General features: G+C 37.1%; 2 protein-coding genes across 5 annotated transcripts in view; one reads left to right on the forward strand and one right to left on the reverse strand.

Moving 5' to 3' along the window:
• Positions 1-370: 370 nt before the first annotated feature.
• Positions 371-15,243, reverse strand: LOC127873174 (outer dynein arm-docking complex subunit 4-like). 2 transcript variants are annotated; one of them, XM_052416886.1, is made up of 12 exons: positions 14,590-15,243; positions 11,639-11,770; positions 7,854-8,001; positions 6,899-6,960; positions 6,255-6,561; positions 5,576-5,806; positions 4,692-4,994; positions 4,250-4,457; positions 3,413-3,499; positions 2,279-2,475; positions 1,856-1,924; positions 371-919 (listed from the first exon to the last, which is right to left on the reverse strand). In XM_052416886.1, exons 1-12 carry the CDS (start codon positions 14,734-14,736, stop codon positions 726-728), a joined length of 2,085 nt encoding a protein of 694 aa, XP_052272846.1. In that variant the 5' UTR covers positions 14,737-15,243; the 3' UTR covers positions 371-725. The 2 variants fall into 2 exon arrangements, with proteins under 2 accessions (XP_052272846.1, XP_052272852.1); XM_052416892.1 differs by lacking the exons at positions 11,639-11,770; positions 14,590-15,243 and adding an exon at positions 8,846-9,294.
• Positions 15,244-16,881: 1,638 nt separating this feature from the next.
• LOC127873172 (nicastrin-like) overlaps positions 16,882-23,537 on the forward strand; it is a 39,391-nt gene continuing 32,735 nt past the window's right edge. For all 3 annotated transcript variants that reach the window (XR_008046021.1, XM_052416841.1, XM_052416858.1), the window contains exons 1-2: positions 16,882-16,995; positions 23,078-23,185. Coding sequence is in view for 2 of the 3 variants with exons in the window: in XM_052416841.1 (XP_052272801.1) it covers positions 16,929-16,995; positions 23,078-23,185 (175 nt within the window). In the remaining variant the exon portion in view is untranslated. The remainder of the gene's footprint in view (positions 16,996-23,077; positions 23,186-23,537) is intronic.

The raw sequence follows: 23,537 nt of genomic DNA on the forward strand, positions 1-23,537 counted from the left end.
TGACCGGTGTTTATCATATATATGCCATCCTGTTGTAATGTTTGTGTTTTCTGTTTGTTGTTGCTGTTTTTATGTTTTTGTTTTTTGAAAAAAAAGTTTTATTTATGTTTATTTTTTGCCAATCAAAACTATTTCAAGATTTATATGCAAGAGTTCTCTACTAGCTGAATAACATCGAGTGTGGGAAAATAATTTAGAATTGACAGTTATTACAACTTATTTGTAAATGAGATATATCGTACTATATCGTTTTGTGCTGTGTCCAGGATTGGCACTCACTTTTTGAGTTGCTAAATGGTTTCTTCGTTTGTCTTGTGGAACATAAACCTTATCAGGGTTATGAATATATGATAGTACAACTAAAGTACAATAAGATTCGCTTTTTTACTGATAACATAATCCATGCATTAAATTCATATTATTATGGCTTGCTCAAAAACATTCAATTAACAACAATCGTTAATAACGTGTAAATACAATTTTACAATGGTGAAACATTACAGAAATGTAAAAAAAACTTAATAAATGCAAATGTCCAATCCTTGAAGTATTTTGTATGCTCATTCGATGTAAATCCGGTAGCATCCAAGCAGGCTTCTTTGCTACCGTGACGTCAGAAGACAAATGTAAAAATTAGTCTATTAAATACGTTAAACAACACAAGTAAATATCACATGTATGTAAGATATTTATCCAATAGTCATTTTCACATTATACCACGTCAATTATCCCTCTGCCGTGACGTCAGAGAGCGCTGATTGTGACGTCGCTCTTGACGCCGGCGTCACTGATGGGACGTCGAAGTGGACAGGGCTCTTGGACAACGACGTTGCGTGCGTCTTCTTCTTCAGGCGACTTACCATCTTCTTGTTTACGTCAACGAGGGCTCGCGTCATGGCGTCCTGGGCTCGTTTGTCGTCTGCAAACACAAACCAGTCTGTAATCCTTCAAATAAAAGTAATCCACGCTTAAATAACAATAAAGGACCGTATTTACACACAAAATAGTACATGCACTAAATTAACTTGTAAAACATTCAACGAAAAAAACGGTTTTAATAATTTATTGATCTGTCTTAAAATAAAATTACATAATGTAGTGTCGTTGTACGTATTGGATGATATAATAAACAAGCATGAACATCACTATATAAATGTAGCCAACAGTTCTTAAAATAAATGCGCGTGGTCACTTATTGGAGAGAGCTACAGGATGGTTCCAATGTTGGTAGTTTGAAAGATAGTTTATCATATTATTATTATATATATAGTACTATAAATAGTAAAAATAGTAAAATAACATTGAATGTTTACTGAAATGATTTTTAAAAAGCCGAGCATACACTGGAGATGTGCCGACATTGCTTTTCCACTTCATGGTGTGCCAAATACCGGTTGGTATCTGACACACAATCGCTTTCACGTGCCGTAACTGAGAACTGAGTTTGACGTCAAAAGTAATGTTTAAATGGCTGTTTATTAATACCTTATTCTGTGTAAACGAAAACATTGTTTATTATTATGTTGGCGCCACAATTCGGAAAGTGTTTTTTATTGAACTTTTGATCTCGTGAAACATAAAAAAACTTTAAATGCACCGACTTAAATAACCTGTTCTAAGTTAGCTATAGTTACGCGTAAAAGGTCTGTAATAAATAGGTTACAATGCGGCTATGGTTTGCCATGGGCCTGTATTGGCACACCTCCGACAGCGTTTGCCCTCGGGCCGTTTCTGCCGAAGTTGTGCGAGTACCGGCCCATGGCAAACAATAGCTGTGTAATAACCTATAAATATGCGATAAAATAAGTGAATAGCTTCAACGAAAACCACTACACAAAAGTTCTGCATTCCGTACCGAGCAGTTTGGCGCGCTCCAAAGCCTCTTGGAAATGGTCGTAGGCGTCCTTGAACTTGAGCACGTTAACTGCAATAAACGAACAACGGCAATTGTGCCCGAGAGGGGTTACTTACGTGTAAGACAGGTTTGGGGTGTGCATAAATCCCTTGAATGCATTTAAATGCGAACTGAACATCTAGCTAGCATTTATTGACATGTGGTGAAGCTTGCCCATCACTAAATGTCAATGTTATACACAAAATAACTAGCTGAACATAATGTTATGATTGTAAATTTCTTGAATAAGTACCATTATTATAACATTAAGAATACAGATTTCTGTATATGAACAGTGCTGTGAATCATACATTCACATCATGAAAGTGGAAAGTTTATATTCATACATGATAAATCTAATCCCAACGCCCCGTTCATCCCTACCTTCCGCCACGGCCACGAGCACGTAGGCCTGCAGCTGGAGGCGCGTGTCTGCCGCCTCGTGCGCCGAGCGGAGCGCCTTGAGGCCCGACTCGTGCGCGTACTCGTAGATCTTCATCAGCAGGAAACAGTTGCCGATCTCGTGGAACAGCCATGCCGTCTCTTTGGGGGTCTTGCAGAGAGGCGCCTTGCGGTTGTACCTGCAGGTAGAATCGTTTGAATGTCATATACTTGAAATTATATTAAATGTTAACTAGGCATGCGTCCGTTGAGCACTAACACCAACCACTACATTTATGCTTTTGTTTTAAAAATCCACTCTACTTAACCAAAATACCTAGATGCACTTGGTTCAATCGAGAATAATAAATAAACACTGTAGTAGCACTACTTTTTTTAGTTGAGCTTTACTCCGCACAAGGACATAACTCCGCTCATGTCGAAAAAAATCTCTATAACATATGAATGTGCGATTAAGACAAAATATGAAAATGCATGTTTTAATGTATTTAAAAAAAAGGCCCATAACTGTAGTCATAAGGAAAAACTAGAAACTTAACTGTAGATACGGTGACAAACATATAGAGGCACGGACGTTTACGTGTTTGTGAATATGTTTGTGAACTTTATCCCTATATGAGCAATACTTTTTGTTGTTCGCTTTACCAAACAATCTGGAAGACGTAGGGACTGAGGGACGCCTACACTGAAGGAGCGAATGACAAGGGCAAATCTATATCCTTCTGTGATGAACCAAGCAAAGTATTGGTTTAAATAGTATTTTATTATTATGATACTTTGAACATGACATGTGAATTACATTCATACAATACTGGATAAGAAAAACACGCGTCTACAAACTTAAATGACTCATCTCCATAGAAGAGTATTATACCAATATTAAAATGTACCCAATAGAAATGGGAATACTAGCAAGCAGGGAAAATCGACTTCTATGAACTACGATGACGATCATGGCTGTTGCAGGAACAGTTCCGTGCGAAAATTTGCTTTATACCATGTGCGGTCAGCCTTGCTCCAGACTGTGCGGATGACTATCCATGTATTGCTCATGTAGCTGAAGACACACTTTGACAATAAACACAGGTGGAATTAACTAGTGACACTCCCACTTACATATCAATTGCCCGGTTGTATTTCTCCATCAGCACATACGTGCGGCCTAGATTACCGAGCGCACGGGACTGGATCTCGGGGTTGTCCCTACAGGAAACAGAGACACCTTGAAGTAATAACGTATATCGAGTTAAAGCAGTGTGTGTGCCCGAAGGTCCTTTCGCACCTAAGGCTGCATGATGTGACGACCTGGAGAGTGCCCAAGCAAAATTTTTTGAAGAATTTTGAATTATAGCTATAATGTCAATCTATGTTATGAAAGACATACAATTGGTTTGTCGTTTGCTGAAAGGGGAGGCAGAGTACCCGGATGAAACCCCACCGGTCCAGCATTGTGATCGCCAACCAAGCTCACGTGCGGCGTGATGAACTCATGTCGCTCAGGTGAGAAGTGAGTGAAGATTAAGTATCCATAAGATAAATTACATACTAGCCCATGAAGTATGGTATAATTTACTTAGAACGTATGTTGAAAGGCAACACATGGCAACTTTGCTGAAAGATAATTAATCTAAACACGTAAATTAACACTAGCTGTAAACATATTAAATATACCGAGAAATGTCTGAAAGCGGTGAGTATGACAAACACGACTTTGCCTCCTCTGAAAATTGTTTGTACAACGTTTAACTCTACAAGCTTGAAGCTACGAGGTATAATGAATACTCTGTTGAAAAATATTTATAAACAATAGTTTTTAGTGCTCTATTCTTACCGGTAAAAACTTTCACTTTTGAATGTAAAACATACATGGTATCTATTATTTGTTTCATTTGCCTTTAACACAAGGTCAAATCTAGAAGAGTCTGCAGAACAGACAACATCGCTAACGCCTACCACTGTTCGCCGATCGAGAGGTCATGCCCATGGTTCTCAAGCGCGCTCGTGAGGCGTTTCGTCTGCATATCGCAGTTGCCAAGGCAACTGTAGAGTGTGGCGAGCAGCACGTGCTTGTTGGGCACTTCCTCCTCCGTGTAGCGGCCCAGCACGTCCACGCATGCGTCCGCGCGCTTCTTGCACAGGTCCAGCTGACCCTTGGCGTAATCTGTTAATATCAAATACGATCGATAACATTATACTTATAAAAAGGAAAATTATTCTCATAAACATAAATATAAACCTGCTCATCAACTGCAAATGAACATTACCATAATAACACACACACATTTGGTAAATGTATATTATAATATTATATTAAAAAAACACATGTTACCATAATGATGCGTGAATACAAAAACTTAAAAGATTTTAGCCGCAAATTGGCTTAAAAACGCCTTACAATTGTCGATCACAGTGATTTCCTTCTCTACGAATGCCGTCACTTCCTGTCCTCTCTTCAAAGCATCTACCCGGACTCGTTCTCGTTCGGATTCCGACTCTTTCTTCGTTTCACCTTCTTCGGGAATCAATGTCATTTCTCGGAGATCTTCGTCACGACGATACGACGAGAAGTCAAACTTGATTTTCTCCGGTTTCGGTGCAACCGGCTTTTCTTTCTTTTTCCCGAAAGCGTACCGAGACCTGTACGTTTTCCCCGTGCCTTTACTGAATTTGGAGGAAGCGAGACTTTCCATTGAGGAGGCTGTGGCAACATGTAAAAGACAAATCATTAAACTTACGACCAAATCCGAAACACATATCCTCCGTATAAAGGCATATCGACGGTATTTCCCTCATAAATGTTGGCATTTATTAAAACATTACGAATTCCCTCCGGTAGGCATACATCTAGTAACAATATTATATTAATGCAATAATTACGGAGATGCGATGATGGATTAATTGCTTCGGATATAGTTTCCAACCAAATAAATTGACTAAATTCGGACGGACGATCAAAGCTGCAGTGATGAAATTGGAGCAAAATAAGGATTCTTTAGTACAAGTGCTTGGGTTTATAGCTAATCCTGCATGCATCGATCCATTTTCTCAAATTTCCAACAATACGTATACTGATATAAGCATTTAACGAGTTATTTTTACTCTAATAATTTGATAACTAATATTTTCCTTGCAGCTAATACAAATGTAACAGGTACTTACTATTTGGACACTGTAGGCAAGTATCCTCTTATCCTCTCCGGTTTACCTTTTAAAAATACATGTACATGTATAATCAATATGTGTTATAACTGCCATCTATATTTTCATAATTCAACGCACCTGTATTAAATGTCCCCATGGAGTTCAAGGACTCGCTACTCGTGTATGTAGACATCTGGCTCTTGTTCCGGGAGCCCGCGTTGCGCCGGCGACTCGGGTGCGGGGGCGGAAGGGGCCCCAAGCTATCCCAGAAGTGCGTGCGTTCCTGTAAGAAGTTGAGCGCCGTTTCCGCCGCCTCGGATACTTGGTTGGGAGCAAGAGGTGCCGGTTTGCTTTTCTTTTTGTCTGCTCCTTAATTACGAAATGTGTACCATAAGTAATAATAGAGATACGAACATGAGTATCGCAATTAATAAAGTATGTTTTTATATTTATTATATTTTGGATGTCGGTATAATAAAAGAAAGATGTGAACATGAAATATCATCATAGGTCCAAAACTGTATTAAACCATGTTTATGACGTGCATCCATCTTATTATAAACATTCATAAAATAGCGCATATAACAGACATGCAAATATCGTCAACAGACCCTCCTACACGTAAAATCGCAAGCTTACAAACAGAGAGACCGACAATCAGAGTGAAAGGTATTCGTAAAAAAAAACGAAGATTGGCAGTCAAAGAAAGAGGACGAACAAGGAGACATACAAAAGGACGAACAAACTGATGGGCAGACAGCTGAACACACATTAACCGACATTCAGACCACAAACGAACACACACACGGAAACGTACGTCCTCTACGCTCAGACTCCAAAACATGCTGCAGATACTGCTTGTCCTCGTACATCTTGCCTAGCAGCTCACGCTCCGTCGTCTCGTCTATCAACTTCCCTTCGTAGTCAAGGGCTTCAAGAGATTCCGCCATTAATGTGTGCATTGACGTCACAGTAGCACGTGATTCGGACAGATGGACTGTCGGTTCTCTGTGAACTTTAGCAAGTGGGTGAACCAGTCTCGACCGGAAGTTAGCGCTAGGAATCAGGGATTTGTTGACTTTTTCAGCTGGTTTGCTCTTCCATTTAAATTCCTTCTTTGGCGGCTGTCAAATATAACAAATCTCGATATCATCTGTTTAATTAAATATTTAATGGTAAAGTTTTATATTGATGTATGTTATCACGCTCCGTACAGAAATACAAAAACATCTCATTAAACGCGTTTAAAGTCTTTGTGAACAAACAGATAAAACTGGCCGTTAAATTAATGGTCATTTAAATAGCCATTTAATACAGATCTATTACCTCATTATATTTTATGTTTGAGCTTACAATCAACTAATAGATAAAATCGTTTCTTCTATTGAGCAAATAAACGTGCGCACCTTATGGTTACGTAGTAAACTCTATAAAAACTAATCCGAACTGTATTAAACTCACCAATTTGTGAGACTGTGTGAAGTAGGTTAAGTCGCCAGTAGCTGTTAATTTCATGCGCCGTCCTATAATAAAATAAATTGTTCCTATAGGCATACTCACACCCGAAATCAAAACACTGAAAGCCTATATATCTAGTAGAGAGTTAGCTCCCTGAGAATCGATTTTCTTGACACAATTATGTATACAATTATGTTCATTGTGCTAACAGTGTATTACAGAAAAAAGTAAGACAGTAAGCTATCAATATAGTATAATGTTCACTATACAAATATGTTGAGCAAGCTGGAAATACTTGTTTTATTGTCAAAATGAAATCGCCGTGAATGAGTAAACTTCATAGCATGACTGTCAAGTTTCATAAAATAGTAACCGCTCGTTGCATCATTTAGTGACAAAGACTAGACAGAATCAATTATCCTTACATCTGTAAATGCAAAGTTTGGTCCGATTTGACAATGCCTTAATTGTTTCGCAATGGTTGCAGAGGCGAAGTTGATATGGTGTCCGCCTTCCGACCGAAAGATCACGAGTAATACGGAATCAGGATCGTGCGATCTATAATCTCGCCCTTCTTTCATCAAGGGCGACACTAGACACACGAAGCGATTCACGATATTTTGTGCGACAGTCGCGGCGACGCACGATATATTTAACACGATATATCCCCCTTGTGTAGGTAGCCCAAAAGGCGATATGTCGTGTTAAATATATCGTGCGTCGCCGCGACTGTCGCGCAAAATATCGTGCGTCGCCGCGACTGTCACGCAAAATATCGTGCGTCGCCGCGACTGTCGCGCAAAATATCGTGTATCGTTTCGTGTGTCTAGCGTCGCCCTTGATGAAAGATTTGAAAAAAATCAAATGACCGTCCTCAAAAGACTAGACGTTTACTAGCATTTGAAAACAGCGGCAAGTAAAATGTTACGTTTTTAGCCTAAACTATACCGTGTCACACCTTTCTTATGCGAGCGGTTCTCGACGCGGCTGATTGCCTCGGTGAACTCCACAGTCCGGGGGTAGCGCTTGTTGCCCCTGTGTAGATACACGAGCGCCATCTCCTGGTTACCCTGGAGATCCAGCACGTTCGCCTTCTGTAGCAGCGCCTGTGGAGTGGGATGAATGTGTTAATACTACAAATGCTATCATAATTTTCAAAATTGGATTGTCGTAGTAGTCATCTTTTGACACATGTCAAATGTTGTAATTGCCAAATGAAATGTACTAGTACCAAATGATAAGTAACTAACAGTAAGTTTTAAAGGGACCTTTTCACAGATTTTGGCATGTATTTAAGTTTGTCATTAAATGCTTTTTATTGATAAATGTTAACATTGGGTCTAAAAATCTCCAGTAAAAAAAAGAATACAATTAAAGAATTTAAAAAAAGTAACCCTGAACGGGGCTCGAACCACTGACCCCTGGAGCCATGGAGCAAAAGCCTACCGCTCTATCCACTAGACAATCCGATCTCATACCATGTTAAATGTATTTTTAACTTTATATATGCAATCCTCGTAGTATAAAAAAATACAACGATAACAACAGAATTCTTCAACTTATTTAATCGTTTCGCGTTGCAACGCTTTATAATTTTCAGGTTTTATAATCGTCAAAAGATGCACATAATGGATATTTTAGAGCATGGTAAATGTACAGTATTCATAACTTCAATGAAAATTTGCGAATCTGAAACAATTTTTTTCAATTTTGTCAATTTACCAAAGCGTGAAAAGGTCCCTTTTAGAGAAATACCGGGTAATTGAAAATAAGAACATCATCGATTACTTATAAAAGTTATAAATCAATACGCCTTGAACAACAATCATAGAACTGACACATGTGTAAACGATCTTTGAGCGCAGTTTTCGTTTCGTTTTATTATAAATATAAAACGTGTTTGATTATTTAACATAGTTCTTCTTTCACAAAGGCATCAGTTGTAGTCACCTTGTTTTCCTCGCGTATGCCCGATGTCATATCAGTTACGTCATTTCCGATTGAGCCATTGAACTGCTCAAGTTCACGAAAACGTTCAGTTTCTGTATGCGACCTTGCGGGTCGCAATTTAAAGGATGCTGTTTTCAGAACATCCGTGAGACTGAACGAAGGTTCGAACATGGCACTTGTAATTGCAACTGTTAATAACTTCATAGGCTCTGCGCGGATATTGGGGCTACTGTCGGATATAATTAAACATTTCTGATGATTCAATAAGTAGGAGAAAGAGAAGAGGAGGAAATGTGCAGTAGATCCTGTTTCCAGCTTGAAGTACCCCGATTTCTACGTGTACTAATATTGCTAGTGATGCTGATGATAATGACGATGCTGATGATGCTTCTGATGCTGTAGTTGATGCTGCTGCTGATGGTGACGACGATTATGACGACTATGATAATGATAGTGATGATTATGATGATAAACAGGATTATGATGATGACGCGACTTAAATTGACAGCATTAAAAGTGTTAAATTATGTTTCATAAATAGTGCAGTTTTAGAGAATAATAACGATTAAAAGTAAAGATTTGAAGCCTTAAATACTTATAATACTAATATACAACTGACTTTTAAAGTATTTAAAAGCACGTGTGCTATCATAAATAAAGATTTGTTTATCAAAACTTCAAATACCGTGATTCAATGTTTAATCAATAACAAAACGCGAAAAGTAAATTATTTTTGTTGAAGTGTTTGAATTAAGTGGCAATTTATTGAGCAAACACAACCCTTGGTTATCGCAAACTAATAAAATGAGCAGGTATTGCTTGCCGCTATTGCTTGTCGATTGTGTCAACAACTTTCGCTACTGATTACAATTATGTACATTTTAACAAAAGCAAGAACGAAGGCATTTTCACTGCACAAATGTATCAGCGATTCTATACAAAATTCTTAACGCAGTTGATTACATGTAAGGGAAATCGTATGAAGCTGACTTTACTTGCTTGGACGTTGAACATGTTATGTAAGACGTTCGTGCGTTCATACATTCATACAATAAGAGGAAATGAAATACAGACAGACATACAGAACATACAGACAGACAGACAGACAGACAGACAGACAGACAGACAGACAGACAGACAGACAGACAGACAGACAGACAGACAGACAGACAGACAGACAGACAGACAGACAGACAGACAGACAGACAGACAGACAGACAGACAGACAGACAGACAGACAGACAGACACACAGACAGACACACAGACAGACACACAGGCAGACAGACATACACAGAGACAGACACACAGACAGACACACAGACAGACAGACACACAAACAGACACTCAGACAGACACAAAGTCTAAAAGACAGACATAATATTTGTTATTAATTAAAGTAAATAGTAATTGGAGAAGATATCGCATGCGTTTACAACACTGTGGTAATCCATTTGCCTTTATACATGTATCCCTTTTAAAGATATCCATCGGTTAGTCAGTAATGCACACACGTTGCTGATGATTCGGAATATAAATGAATCGTATGCACATCTAAAAAAATACATCAACAGGTATTAAAAGTATTCTCCAGAAACAGTATTTTCACTAGCAATTGTCAAATCACGAGGCTTCGTTAAACAAAACTGAATTGATATCCGATATGAAGCTGCCTAACGCTCTGTGTTAAGCTATGTTAACAAAATGAATAATGGGTAATAATTTCGACCCCTTCGTTCAGCTATTATGTCTTATGAAATTATTCAATTTGTATTTGAATCCATTAAACTATGCTTATAAAATGTTGTATTCAACAGCGAAAGCGATCAACAAATGACACACAATAGTATGTATGTTTTTCTATTATAGGGGAATGCTGTCGATTGCGATGAAATATCGACGCACGTAATTGTTCCATAGGTCAAAAAACTGTAATTTAATAAGATGGATTTTAATTACTAGTATATTAGAGTTTCATGTGTCGTATACTGTATTTTAACAATATTTAATGGCATTTTAAGTCTAACATTAATACTAAACGAAAAAACATTATTTTAGTAAGGGGTATCTTTAAAACTAGCGCATCTATTTTAGTTATTAATAGTAGTGGTGGTGGTGGTGGTGGTGGTGGTGGTGGTGGTGGTGGTGGTGGTGGTGGTGGTGGTGGTGGTGGTGGTGGTGGTGGTGGTGGTGGTGGTGGTGGTGGTGGTGGTGGTGGTGGTGGTGGTGGTGGTGGTGGTGGTGGTGGTGGTGGTGGTGGTGGTGGTGGTGGTGGTGGTGGTGGTGGTGGTGGTGGTGGTGGTGGTGGTGGTAACGGCGGCGGCGGCGGCGGCGGTGGCGGTGGCGGTGGCGGCGGCGGTGGCGGTGGCGGTAGCGGCGGTGGTGGTGGTGGTAGTAGTAATCGTTCAAACCACTTGCACGGTAATTCAGTTGTGCGTATTTCTATAAATTGTCTGCTAGCGTCAGTAGAGCAGAAACACCTAATGTAGAACTGATGTTCATATTTTACGCGTTATTTGATACATTATTGAAAACGCCTTTCGTGCTGTACAGTCTGTGCCTGATTAATGACGATGTATCTATTGAGCGACAAAGAAATGCATATGCTCTAAAGACAGCCAACGAGGAATCGACAGTGGAAAATTAATATGCAAAAATCCTTAATTAAATGTACTAGTGTTACAGCGAATTGCAGTCTAAACACATTCTTCAATCGACTAGTTGCATGGCAAAGAACATTCATACGTTCCACATTTGTCATATGACCAACAAAAATACGCGTTTAAAAATCTAACCCGTTTGTCTATGGCGTCAATATTCAGAGCAATATCAACGTCGTCGCCCGCCTGACGTAATTTCCGGAGTTTTGAGTAACATTTCGATCGACCAACCAGAGACTTGATGTCGTCATGGACGTGACGCAGTGCCTGAAAAGATGAAACCATGTGAAATTGAGAAAAGGTAGTTTCCTGAATTGTGATTCAATCATGTTGACAACCGTGTGTTCTCCCCCCTCCCCCCGACCCACCCCTACATACGACACATATGCATCTAAGCGTATGTAAAATAACAGTGCACCAACCACAACCCTAGTCGGACAATCTACAGGAAAATCCCTTGCTATAAAAGGTCTTAAATCGTTGTGGTGCTGAATATAAATTAATATGTGTATGTTTAATTTGATTTTTCTCTCGACCGTCGATTTTGGCAGGACTATCCAGTACAAGGCAGGACACGGCCGAACCACCCTGGTCCCAATAGGCCATTCAGGGTCCAACCGCTAATCAGACTACGGAACCAGTCCTGAATCGTCCGGAACAGTCCAGTTCTACTGTGAGGCTATAGCGCTTTATCGGCTGTAGCCGATGTGGTTATACAAAATTCATTACAGATCATTTGTTCAATGGATTGTTTCAATAAATCTTTATATGGTACTAGTGGGAAGATCAGTGTTTGAGATACAATAATAAAACACATTGTTCGGAACTTTTAAAATTGACAAACTTGCTTACATGTATACAAGATATTTAACAATATAGCTCCCAGTTATATGCACAACAATTTTACTAAATGTAGTGATATCCACTCGCACGTGACTAGATCTAATGATAAGGGTGATTATCACGTACATCCAGTTGATACTTTTACTTCCATATCTTTTTACCTTAATGCAATAAAAGACTGGAATAACTTGCCACAAAATATACGATGTACAAAGTCCAAGAATACGTTAAACAAGAGCTGTCACCATAGGATGACTTATGCCCCTTATAAACCTTGAAAGAAGTTCAAGGTCAAGGTCACAGGGGTCAAAATTTGTGTGCGTATGGAAAGGCCTTGTCCGTATACACATGCATACCAAATATGAAGGTTATATCTCAAGGGACATATAAGTTATGAGCATGTTTCAAAACCTAAACGCGGACCCTAAGTTCAAGGTCAAGGTCAGAAGGGTAAAAAACTGTGTGCGTATGGAAAGGCCTTGTCCATATACACATGCATACCAAATATGAAGGTTATATCTCAAGGGACATAGAAGTTATGAGCATTTTTCGAAACCTAAACGCAGATTTCGAAACCTAAACGCGGACCCTAAGTTCAAGGCCAAGGCCACGGGGTTAAAAAAAATTTGTGCGTATGGAAAGGCCTTGTCCATATACACATGCATACCAAATATGAAGGTTATATCTCAAGGGACGTAGAAGTTATGAGCATTTTTTCGAAACCTAAACGCAGATTTCGAAACCTAAACGCGAACCCTAAGTTCAAGATCAAGGTCACAGGGTTAAAAAAATTTGTGCGTATGGAAAGGCCTTGTCCATATGCACATGCATACCAAATATGATGGCTATATCTCAAGGGACATATGAGTTATGAGCATTTTTCGAAACCTAAACGCAGATTTCGAAACCTAAACGCGGACCCAAAGTTCAAGGTCAAGGTCACAGGGGTAAAAATTTTGTTCGTATGGAAAGGCATTGTCCATATACACATGCATACCAAATATGAAGGTTATATCTCAAGGGACATAGAAGTTATGAGCATTTTTCGAAACCTAAACGCAAAGTGTGACGGAAAGACAGACAGACGGACGGACGGACAGACGGACAGTCCGATCACTATATGCCACCTTTTCTTCGAACAGGGGGCATAAAAAACTTGTTAAGATGCATTTATTAGAGGAAATGGAAATAGTTGAGAAACTAGAGTATCTGTATCACTAGAATTAGCTTTTTATAATTTTCTAGATCTGTAACCATATCGTAATACATTTTTAAACTGTAAACTATATTGTTATACATTTTGTTAACTGTGTTTGTGCAATCCTGTGAATTTCATCATCATCTGACGTGTTTTCTTCTTCAACGATAAGATATATTTCATTAATACTATAAATGACATTGTAAGACCGTTGTCACTTTATTCCATCATATATGTCGAATGTATGGCATACTTCTGCGTCACTTAGATCTACATGTGACGGCTTTGGACCCCGTTAGAAATAAGTTTTGTACAATTTATCGTCAAAACTTTACGGGTAATCCAGTGCACTCATATTTCTATAATTAAATATAATGTAACATCGACCAGTAAGTGTGATATAATGTGATAGAGTATGAAATATATATATATGTGTGTGTGTATTATGTACTCTGATGGAAACTATTTGTGATATATCTGAATTTAAAAAAATTGTTGACTTTATTGATATGTTATGTGAACAAATAAAATTATTATTATTATTTTATTACATTTTCAGCGTTGATTAATGACACGGAAAATGGTGGATTAATTAGCCGAAATAAGATACAATACGAACGTCATAAAAAATGTTTCTCTTTAAAGACAATTTGTTACCGTTTACTGTACATTAACTATGTTACTTATGTTTGCGTGTGCTTTCATTCAAACTGCATTGCATTATATTGTACGTATTTTAATAAATTGTTTGCCAATGCATTTTGGGGTATATAGAACAACCGGATAGATCCATTGGTAATTGTTATTGTTATTGTTTGATTAGTCAACTCATAACTCCTGTCACTGGCAGGCGTATTTAGTTAATGAAGATATAAAGGTAATTCATGTGAATTGTACGATTCGTTTCATTAGCGCAGAAACCACCAGGCATTTTATTTATCCATCCATCATGCGTGACGTTAAACCGATGGTTACGCAATGAAACTTCCCCTTGCTTTACTGGCACATGTTTGTTAATATCCAGTTTTACAACCTAGATGAATACCTGTGAAAATGACGCTATAGCTTTCGAGTATTTCTGTTTCTTGTATAGCTCCTCCCCTTCCAGGCGATTCATTTCGCACAGCAGCATCTCCTTTCGGGTGTACTGTTCCTGGCTCAGCATGACGTCATCAGCCTCTTCCCGCTTCATTGTTGCTGTTGTTTTTTTCGTTGTTGTTGTTGTTAGTGGTGGTGGTGGCAGGAATGTTGGTATCAAAGGTGGTGACGGACGGCACCTGAGTTGGTGGTGGCGGCGGGGATGTTTATGTTGTTGTTTTTGACGATGATGGTGTCAGTTTTAGCGAATTGGATTGTGATGATTATGTTAATCAACAAGATTTATTTCCAAACTGTGCATTCGTTTGAACTCAATGCGGATGTATTCCAACACACGCTTCGCTTTTCCTCCTGAGAGTAACATCATGATTGTCCATGCTAAGGACCTTTCATTTACGAGCGATTAAACACTAATATTCAATTCCGTATTCGCAAAAAATACAAAGAGAAAACCATATAATCCAGTATATATGAGTATCTTGTAATTCCAAAACCTAATATGCACGCATGCTAAAGAGCTTTCCAGTTGTCACATATATTACTACTCCTTATCAGATTAAACTGCACCCACAGATGACGGCCTGATATAACGTGTGCTTTAGAACAATATTCACTACTACTAAAAGCCTTTTTCGCACTCTTGTCTATCACATTCGAAGTGAATATATATCCACGCACTGCTTTGATACAACCTATTGATTTGAGGGAATATATTGCTAATACGTGAACAAAAAGTATGATAAATCTTGTATTTAATTATTTATAAGTCTTTGTTTGACTTCATATATCGGACTATTAGTGAGGATTAAGAGCGGGATTTAAGTTAATGCTTTGGCAAATACTTGTAAACTCAGATTGTTAGGGAAAGGTTTTCAATAAATATTGAAGGGTTATGAGCAAAAACAACAAAAACATACCGTAGTTAATACTTTTTTAATCAAAAATATTTACCGGTACTTAAAAAAGAACAAATTTTAGGTTTTCTTCGTAAACTGTGTAATCTCAAAAATCCCATTTCTGATACTTGTGACCCTGACTTTATTTGCGAGCAGTTAATAAAATTCAACTCGATACTCCATAAACTGAAAATATGTACATCGTAATAAAAACTCAATTTAAACAGGATTTAAAACAAAATTTACGAATGCTACCAGAATTTTATGCAATTGCATTCCAGCAAACATGCACACATGATACCATATGGGCCGTTTCCGGGCAAGCCATTCGTAAACCCATAATGAACCAATATGGGGATTATATTCTGTGGCGTCTCATCTGGATCGAAACTGTTTGCAAAGGCCTTCAAAATTCGGTTCCAGCACTGACGGAGTTAAAGTTACATGCACGATTGCTCTGTCTGACCACGATTTGCACATAGAAGTTCTCTGTTGAGCGACGGTTAGAAATAGGTCCTCTGTCGGAAAACTGTCTCATTTATCATTCCTCTGTCACACGTACCATTTCTCTATCGGAGCAGGTAGTTTAAAGATATTTATTTTAGATCGGTTGCATTGAAAGCCTACGGCTAATTAGAACACTCTCGAATCCGTTTCGTGGATAGAACCAGTATATGCACTGGGCAGCTCATGAACGCTCCCGCAATGGGGATCGAACTTGTGATCTCCCGGTGGACAGGGGGAGATAAAATTCATTACGAGACGGTTACCAGTTACACATGTAATGAAATAAGGTCACTTCCAACAGCCTTGTTGTTAGGCTAGCTCTTTAGCCGCGCGGTTGGAGTGTCTGACTACCTTGAGGTCGCAGATTCAATCCCCCGTTGGAGCTCAAGCCCGAGCTCAAGATTATTCACTTAAATGGCGACGAGGCGACGGTTCAGAAAGTGGGTGTGAGCTGTTTAATGGTTTCTGAATGGGCCATGCGGTTGCAAGACATGCTGTAGCGGGGGAGTCTGTACCTTGAAACATTTTGAGGTTAGGGGGGCGGGCGGGGCGGGGGTAGTGAAATAAGGTCTAGAGACGACGTTAGAGTGTCCAAAGACCTATCAATATACATGTATATGTATATTGATAAGTCTTTGGTTCAATCCCCCTATGAAGCTTATGAGTTTTCACTTTACACATACAATCGCTCTTTCGGGCGATTTGTGCACATCGTATTTCTTTGTTGGACCACTGCTTAACATACAATGTGCGAGTTAGTCGTATTATTGTTTGAAGATCTACCGTAATTGCAGTGACGAAAATGTTTTGATAAAAAACTATTCAGTGACGTGTAGCCGTGTACGAAAGTTTATTACAAGACAGATATTGATCCAGGAAGATAATGAGACAGTGGAAAATTATGGCTATTTTTACGATAATAATTACACTTTTTGCAGTATTTTTGGGTGGTAAGTTGCGTTAAATTTGTAAGAACATATAAATTTGATGGATGTTCTCTGAACTTTAAAGATAAGTCCACGATTTCAATTTTAATAAATCAGCCATTATTTCGGATATAATAAATTTCGGATATCGTTTATAATATTTATTATTTCTATAATATGTGTAAGACAGTGTAATTTTTTACTGGTGAGACAATTGGACTTTAATACACGGTATTCTTATTTTTAAATGTAATTTAGTATTTCTATCTATCTATCTATCTATCTATCTATCTATCTATCTATCTATCTATCTATCTATCTATCTATCTATCTATCTATCTATCTATCTATCTATCTATCTATCTATGTATCTATCTATCTATCTATCTATCTATCTATCTATCTATCTATCTATCTATCTATCTATCTATCTATCTATCTATCCTGTCTAACTCCCCTTGTGGGTATTATTGACAGGTGCGCAATCAGCGAAGATAAGTGTTAAAAGTGAAAAAGTAAGAAAGATAAAAATATGTTAGATTTATCATGCATGGTGAAGTGATTTAAAGTTAAAAAAAAACTGATAAAAACATGTCTCTGGAGTTCAAGGGGCAGAAGCATAGGGACCGTTAGGTAAAAATATTCTATTATACTACATATATATGCATATACAAGGGATACAACTGTGAAAATTCCTGCACACAACCATGGTGTAAACAATAGCGAAAAATTTGCTTCCAAACGCAATATATACACCAATTAAACTGTATTAAAACAGCCAAGACATTTATCTTTCAGAAAATAATACACATGGCAATAAAGTACAAGCTTTTTATTGAACTAAGAGAGAAAGTTTCATTCAAAATGCTCAAAAATCCTTACTTGGACACAGGTGTGCACAGCTGAAAACTGAGAATTCTAGAAGTAATTTTCGTATTCCTTTGTTATAAAGCTCTTTTGCTGTTACATATTCCTTGGATAGTTTGTTTTTCATAGTAAAATAGAACATAATTACTATTTAGTGAGCATATTTTGCTAGAAATTCATATCAATCTGCTTCAATTTCACAATGACAATGTTTTACTTTCATTTTGGATAGTTCACATGTATTTCTAACATGCGATTTGATTTGTTGAAATTCCACTGCAATAATAAATCCAGCCATTCACGTTCCATGTAACATTACCTGACAAATTGCATACAAATCCTTGAAGATAGTAGAAATGTAAACAAATTTAATATTTACGGTGTTTTACATATATGCAGTTACATGCAATTATGGAAGGTGTCTACTTTGATTAATAAAGTGTCTATGGATAATGAAACAAGATAAAATTTGCTAAACTTCTCTGTAATTATTAAATTATGAAACAAAATGTGTCAAAGTGGGTGTGCACACCTGTGTCGCATTTCCAAAATTTTACCGTTTTTCATGAAACATTCGTTTCAAACACAACTATGAACACTTTTACTGCTATAAACATAGTTATTATCTGGTCGATAAATGTCTGAGCTGTTGTTATACAATTTTTTTGGTGTAATTATTGCTTTTGGAAGCGATTTTTTTGCTATTGTTCAGACCATGATGTTGTGCTGGAAATTTGACAGTTGTATCCCTTGTATATATGTATATAGTATAATAGAGTATTTTTTACCTAACGATCCCTGTGGGCAGAAGGGGAAAGCAGGGACGGCTTAAACCCTTCAAGATCAGGATGTAACACTGTAGTGGCAGGGAGGTTGTTCCACATCACGATAGCACTTTGGGAAAATGAAAACTTATAATAATTTGCAGTGGTATGGATGGTTTATGGACGTTTCGTGCCACTACCAGTTCGTGCCACTGATATTTGTGTTGAAAAGACGTAGACGTTTCGTCCCACTGATAATATATAGGCGGATAGGTGTGAATAATGCCGTTTAGGTGTGAATTATATTGATATATATTGATAATGATATTTATGTTGAAAATTACAACAATGTTGAAAGTTATAATAATAAATAACTAAAAATAAAATGATTTATTATTATTTTACAAATATTTGTAAATAGTTCATTATGTTCAATAAATATATAACATAAAGTGTTGTTATTTTTTATGCATCATGTGTATGTGTTTGTAAAAATAAAATAAAATGATTTATTGATAGTATAAAAACGTGTGTTGTTCGTTGAATTCACAAAACCAGTAATGGCTTGCGAATATCCTTGTGTGTACTGTGCACGGAATGTTGGTGAAGAAGATAGGCCAACTCATGCGATGAATGTGAAAGATGGCAGCATCTGTCGTGTAAGACTGGGGTCAGTGCGACCTAGGGTTTTACGTGCCTCCTGTTGCGCCGTGAGGCAGAAACAGTGGATCTAACAATCCGCCTAGTGTCGGAACACGCCCTGACTCGGGTACATCGGAAAATATTCAAAGAAGTGCACAGGGGACTCTTCGAGATCTGGGAGAAGTACGAAGACGATGACATAACAACTACTGAACTGCTGAGAGCGTGCAGCCATATCATCGGGCTGGGACCAAGCACAACCATTGACAAAATCCACAATGATGACTTCTGAAATGCAAAACATTGTCAGGGCTCAACATTAACCAAAAAACCAACTTGCCCTGCCGGGCAAGTACTTACAAAATCTACTTGCCCTGAACGTAAAGCCACTTCCCCAAACATGAAATATCACATTAACTGTAAACCTCATATTTTTTAATAAAGATCAAAATGATACACCACAAAACCTTTTTTATTTTTGCACATTTAACAAAATGATCACAGCAATTAAAGTCTAAATTAAATGCTCTTTGTTCTTTTATGCACTTGCTTGGGCGGGCAACTAGATTATAAAATCACTTGCCCGGACCCAACTTTTACTTGCCAGGGGCAATAGGACAACCATTAATGTTGAGCCCTGCATTGTATATTTGATTTGTGTATGTATAGGATAGGATAGTATGCTGTTGTATTGTTGTTTATATATTTATGTAATTTTGTATATGTGTATTAAAACATTTTAAATTGTATGTATGCATTCACTTCTGATATTGATAATGTCGATTTATTGCAAATGTTTCAATATATTTATGTTATACAAGTAAATCTAGATTTTGTAAAAATGTATGTATGCATTCACTTCTGATATTGTTTATGTCAATTTATTGCAAATGTTTCAATATATTTATGTAATCAATCTAGATATTGTTAAAATGATTGTATGCATTCACTTTTGGATATGGTTAATGTCAATGTTTTGAAAATGTTTTATGTAATTTTTTGTAAATGTATTGTATTAAGCATGTAAATTAACTCTTAAACAATCGTGAAATAAAACAATCTTGTTTTAACATTGAACAGATGTTACAATCAAAGTTGCGAAAGTTTGCTATTATTATTCACACCTTCTATACGATATTATTCACACCTATCCGCCTATATATTATCAGTGGGACGAAACGTCCAATGCCCTCCTACACAAATGTCAGTGGCACGAACTGGTAGTGGCACGAAACGTCCAGCACCCGTATGGATCTGTCTGAAAGAGAGGGGGGTGCATGTGACTAGTGAATCTGGTGGGTCGCTTTTGTTTCACTAACATTACTTCACTTGAAAATAAATACAAACACAACCAAAAAGAGGACAATAAGGTATATTTGCATTTCAAAAGCTTACTTAAAATAAAATAATCCAAATTTATCCATATTCTATAAATTTGATCGGTCGGCGTCATTAAATGTCAAAGGTTGGTTATTTGCCATGTTTTGCTATATTTGTTCCAACAATCCAGTTACTGGTTTGATACTCATTAAAAGGGTTGCCAGACGTTTCCACCCCAAACCATTTCCTCACTGTGGATGTTTCCATACCAAATCGTTTCTTCCCAAGACGTTTCCTTCCCAAAATAATATACACATGGACTTTGTCACCCCAAATTGATATTGGATTAAGTAAAAATAATTAAGTATTTTTGGGTTAAATTTGATCTTTTTTTCATGAATATCAGTATACTAGAAAGATCTAACTAGTTTACTGACAAAATGATTATAATGTGAATATATGAAATTTGCAATGTGAGTAAAATGCATTGGTTAACACTAGTAACATTTGTACAAAAGCAAATTTGCACTTTATGATTGTAATGCTGAAATTGAAGATATTTCTGCCAACTGGTATCAAAAGATAACTGACTGAACCAATGGCCACCGTCTAATAAAGCATGCATGTCAAACATGAGATACATGTAGTCATGAAAGTTTAAAGATGGTTGCTCATGTTGGCTCTTTCCCAAAGTTTTTAGTCTGCATATCTTGCAAGTGAAAACCAATTCAAAACAGCCAAGCAATTAAAACCAATTTATGATTTAATTCATTTTATTGGAATAATTTCTTTACTTTTCTCTTTCCTTCTTGTGTGTGTGTTTGTTATTATGCCCCCGAAGGATGGCATATAGTTTTAAACTGTCAGTCAGTCTGTCCGTCCATCCGAAAACTTTAACATTGGTCATAACTTTTGCAATATTAAAGATAGCAACTTGATATTTGGCATGCATGTGTGTGTATCTCATGGAGCTGCACATTTTGAGTGGTTAAAGGTCAAGGTCATCCTTCAAGGTCAAAGGTCAAATATATGGCGTCTGTCCGTCCGTCTGAAAACTTTAACATTGATCATAACTTTTGCAATATTGAAGATGGCAACTTGATATTTGGCATGCATGTGTATCTCATGGAGCCGCATATTTTGAGTGGTGAAAGGTCAAGGTCATCCTTCAAGGTCAAAGGTAAAAAGACCACAAAAAAACATGCAAAGCGGCACATTAGGGGGCATTGTGTTTCTGACAAACACATCTCTTGTTTCAAGCTTGTATACATTTAGATTTAACCAAACTAAAAAATAGCGGGTGGGTGTGGCTGAAAAAGAACAGGGCGAACTCTTTTGTGGAATACATGTATCGTTAGATGGTAAACTTTGTACATTCTAAATATTAACACTTAAATACTCAATTATTAAATAATCCATGAAGCATATATATGTTCTTTATTATAAGTGATTTCATGTTGCATCAAGAAATTCTGGATGTTAATCTACATGTATACAATCATTACGACAAATAAAAACAAGTTTGCTGTGTCTGGAGTTATGAGAACATTGACAAATGAAGAAGAGACAACAAAAGGGAGGGCTTATTTTAAACATGGAATGTGGGTACATGTTTTAAAGATAGGTGGATAAAAATGGAAAAGGAACATATACTTTAAAAGGGCAGGGGATAATAATGAAAGAAGGGCTACATATTTCAAAAGGGTGGGGGATGAAAAGAGAAGGCGCCACATATTTAAAAAGGGTGGGGGATAAAATTGAAAGGGGCCATATATTTTAAAGGGTACTGGATAAAAATTGAAGTGGGCCACATATTTGAATAGTGTTTGGCAAAACAAAATGGAAGTGCCACATATTTAAATAGGGAAGGGAGGTCCTCGCTATTCTGCTTAATACATTAATAATCATTGTCCTATACATAAAAAATATACTCTGCAGACAAGTTGACAGGAAAACTGTGTCATTCATAGGAATATTGGAATGTCAACACCCCTGACATTGTATCTAAGTGACACTGTATAAAATATGTAATTTGTTTGTTCAAAACAAAAGGTTACTTTTGATATCATTGCCTTTTTTTATGCCCCCGAAAAAGGCCGAAGGGTGGCATATAGTTTTTGAACTGTCAGCCTGTCCGTCCGAGTCAGTCAGTCCTTCCGTCCGCCAAAACTTTAACATTGGTCACTTGCAATATTGAAGATAGCAACTTGATATTTGGCATGCATGTGTATCTCATGGAGCGGCACATTTTGAGTGGTGAAAGGTCAGTTCAAGGTCATCTGTCAAGATCAAAGGTCAAATATATGGCTTCAAAGCAACGCAGAAGTGGCATTTTGTTTCTGACAAACACATCTCTTGTTAAGTCAGTTTTAAGCTCATAGATATAAAGTTAAAATATTGTTTTCTTTATGAATGCTTTTTTGTACTTGGATAAAATCTTCAAACGGACCTTAATTTAAAACAAACTTTCAAAGTAGTTAATTAAATGATATTTGTTTCTGTTGTTACTCTAGCCTATGGAGAACCTGACAAGCTATCTAAGAAGATCTACCATACATTTTCTTCTGGTTATTCATATTGTTTCCGAAGAATGAATGGCACGCACCAGTTTGGATGCACATGTAAGACAATAAAGATATTGGCTTTCAACGTGAAATATTGAAACATTCGCTGTAGAAGTCTATAATATTGTAGCTGAAGTTAACTCAAGAGCAAAGGTATTAATAATAAATGTAATTTTGCCATTCAATATTCATTTCTGCTGAAAGCTCAATACATGTCTAAAATATAAAAAAATGTGTTTGAACATTCACAACAATTGTTGATTGTTCTACATTTATTTTATATTTAGTCTGCCATGTATTTTAATTAATTATTCAAATAGTCATAAGTATAAGAAAATTGCAGTTAGAACTGTGTAGATACTTCACATGATATAAAATATTACAATACTATATTCCTGTTTTTGAATCA

This window comes from Dreissena polymorpha, chromosome 1 (assembly GCF_020536995.1).
Source record: "Dreissena polymorpha isolate Duluth1 chromosome 1, UMN_Dpol_1.0, whole genome shotgun sequence".
NCBI classification, from domain to species: Eukaryota; Metazoa; Mollusca; class Bivalvia; order Myida; family Dreissenidae; genus Dreissena; species Dreissena polymorpha.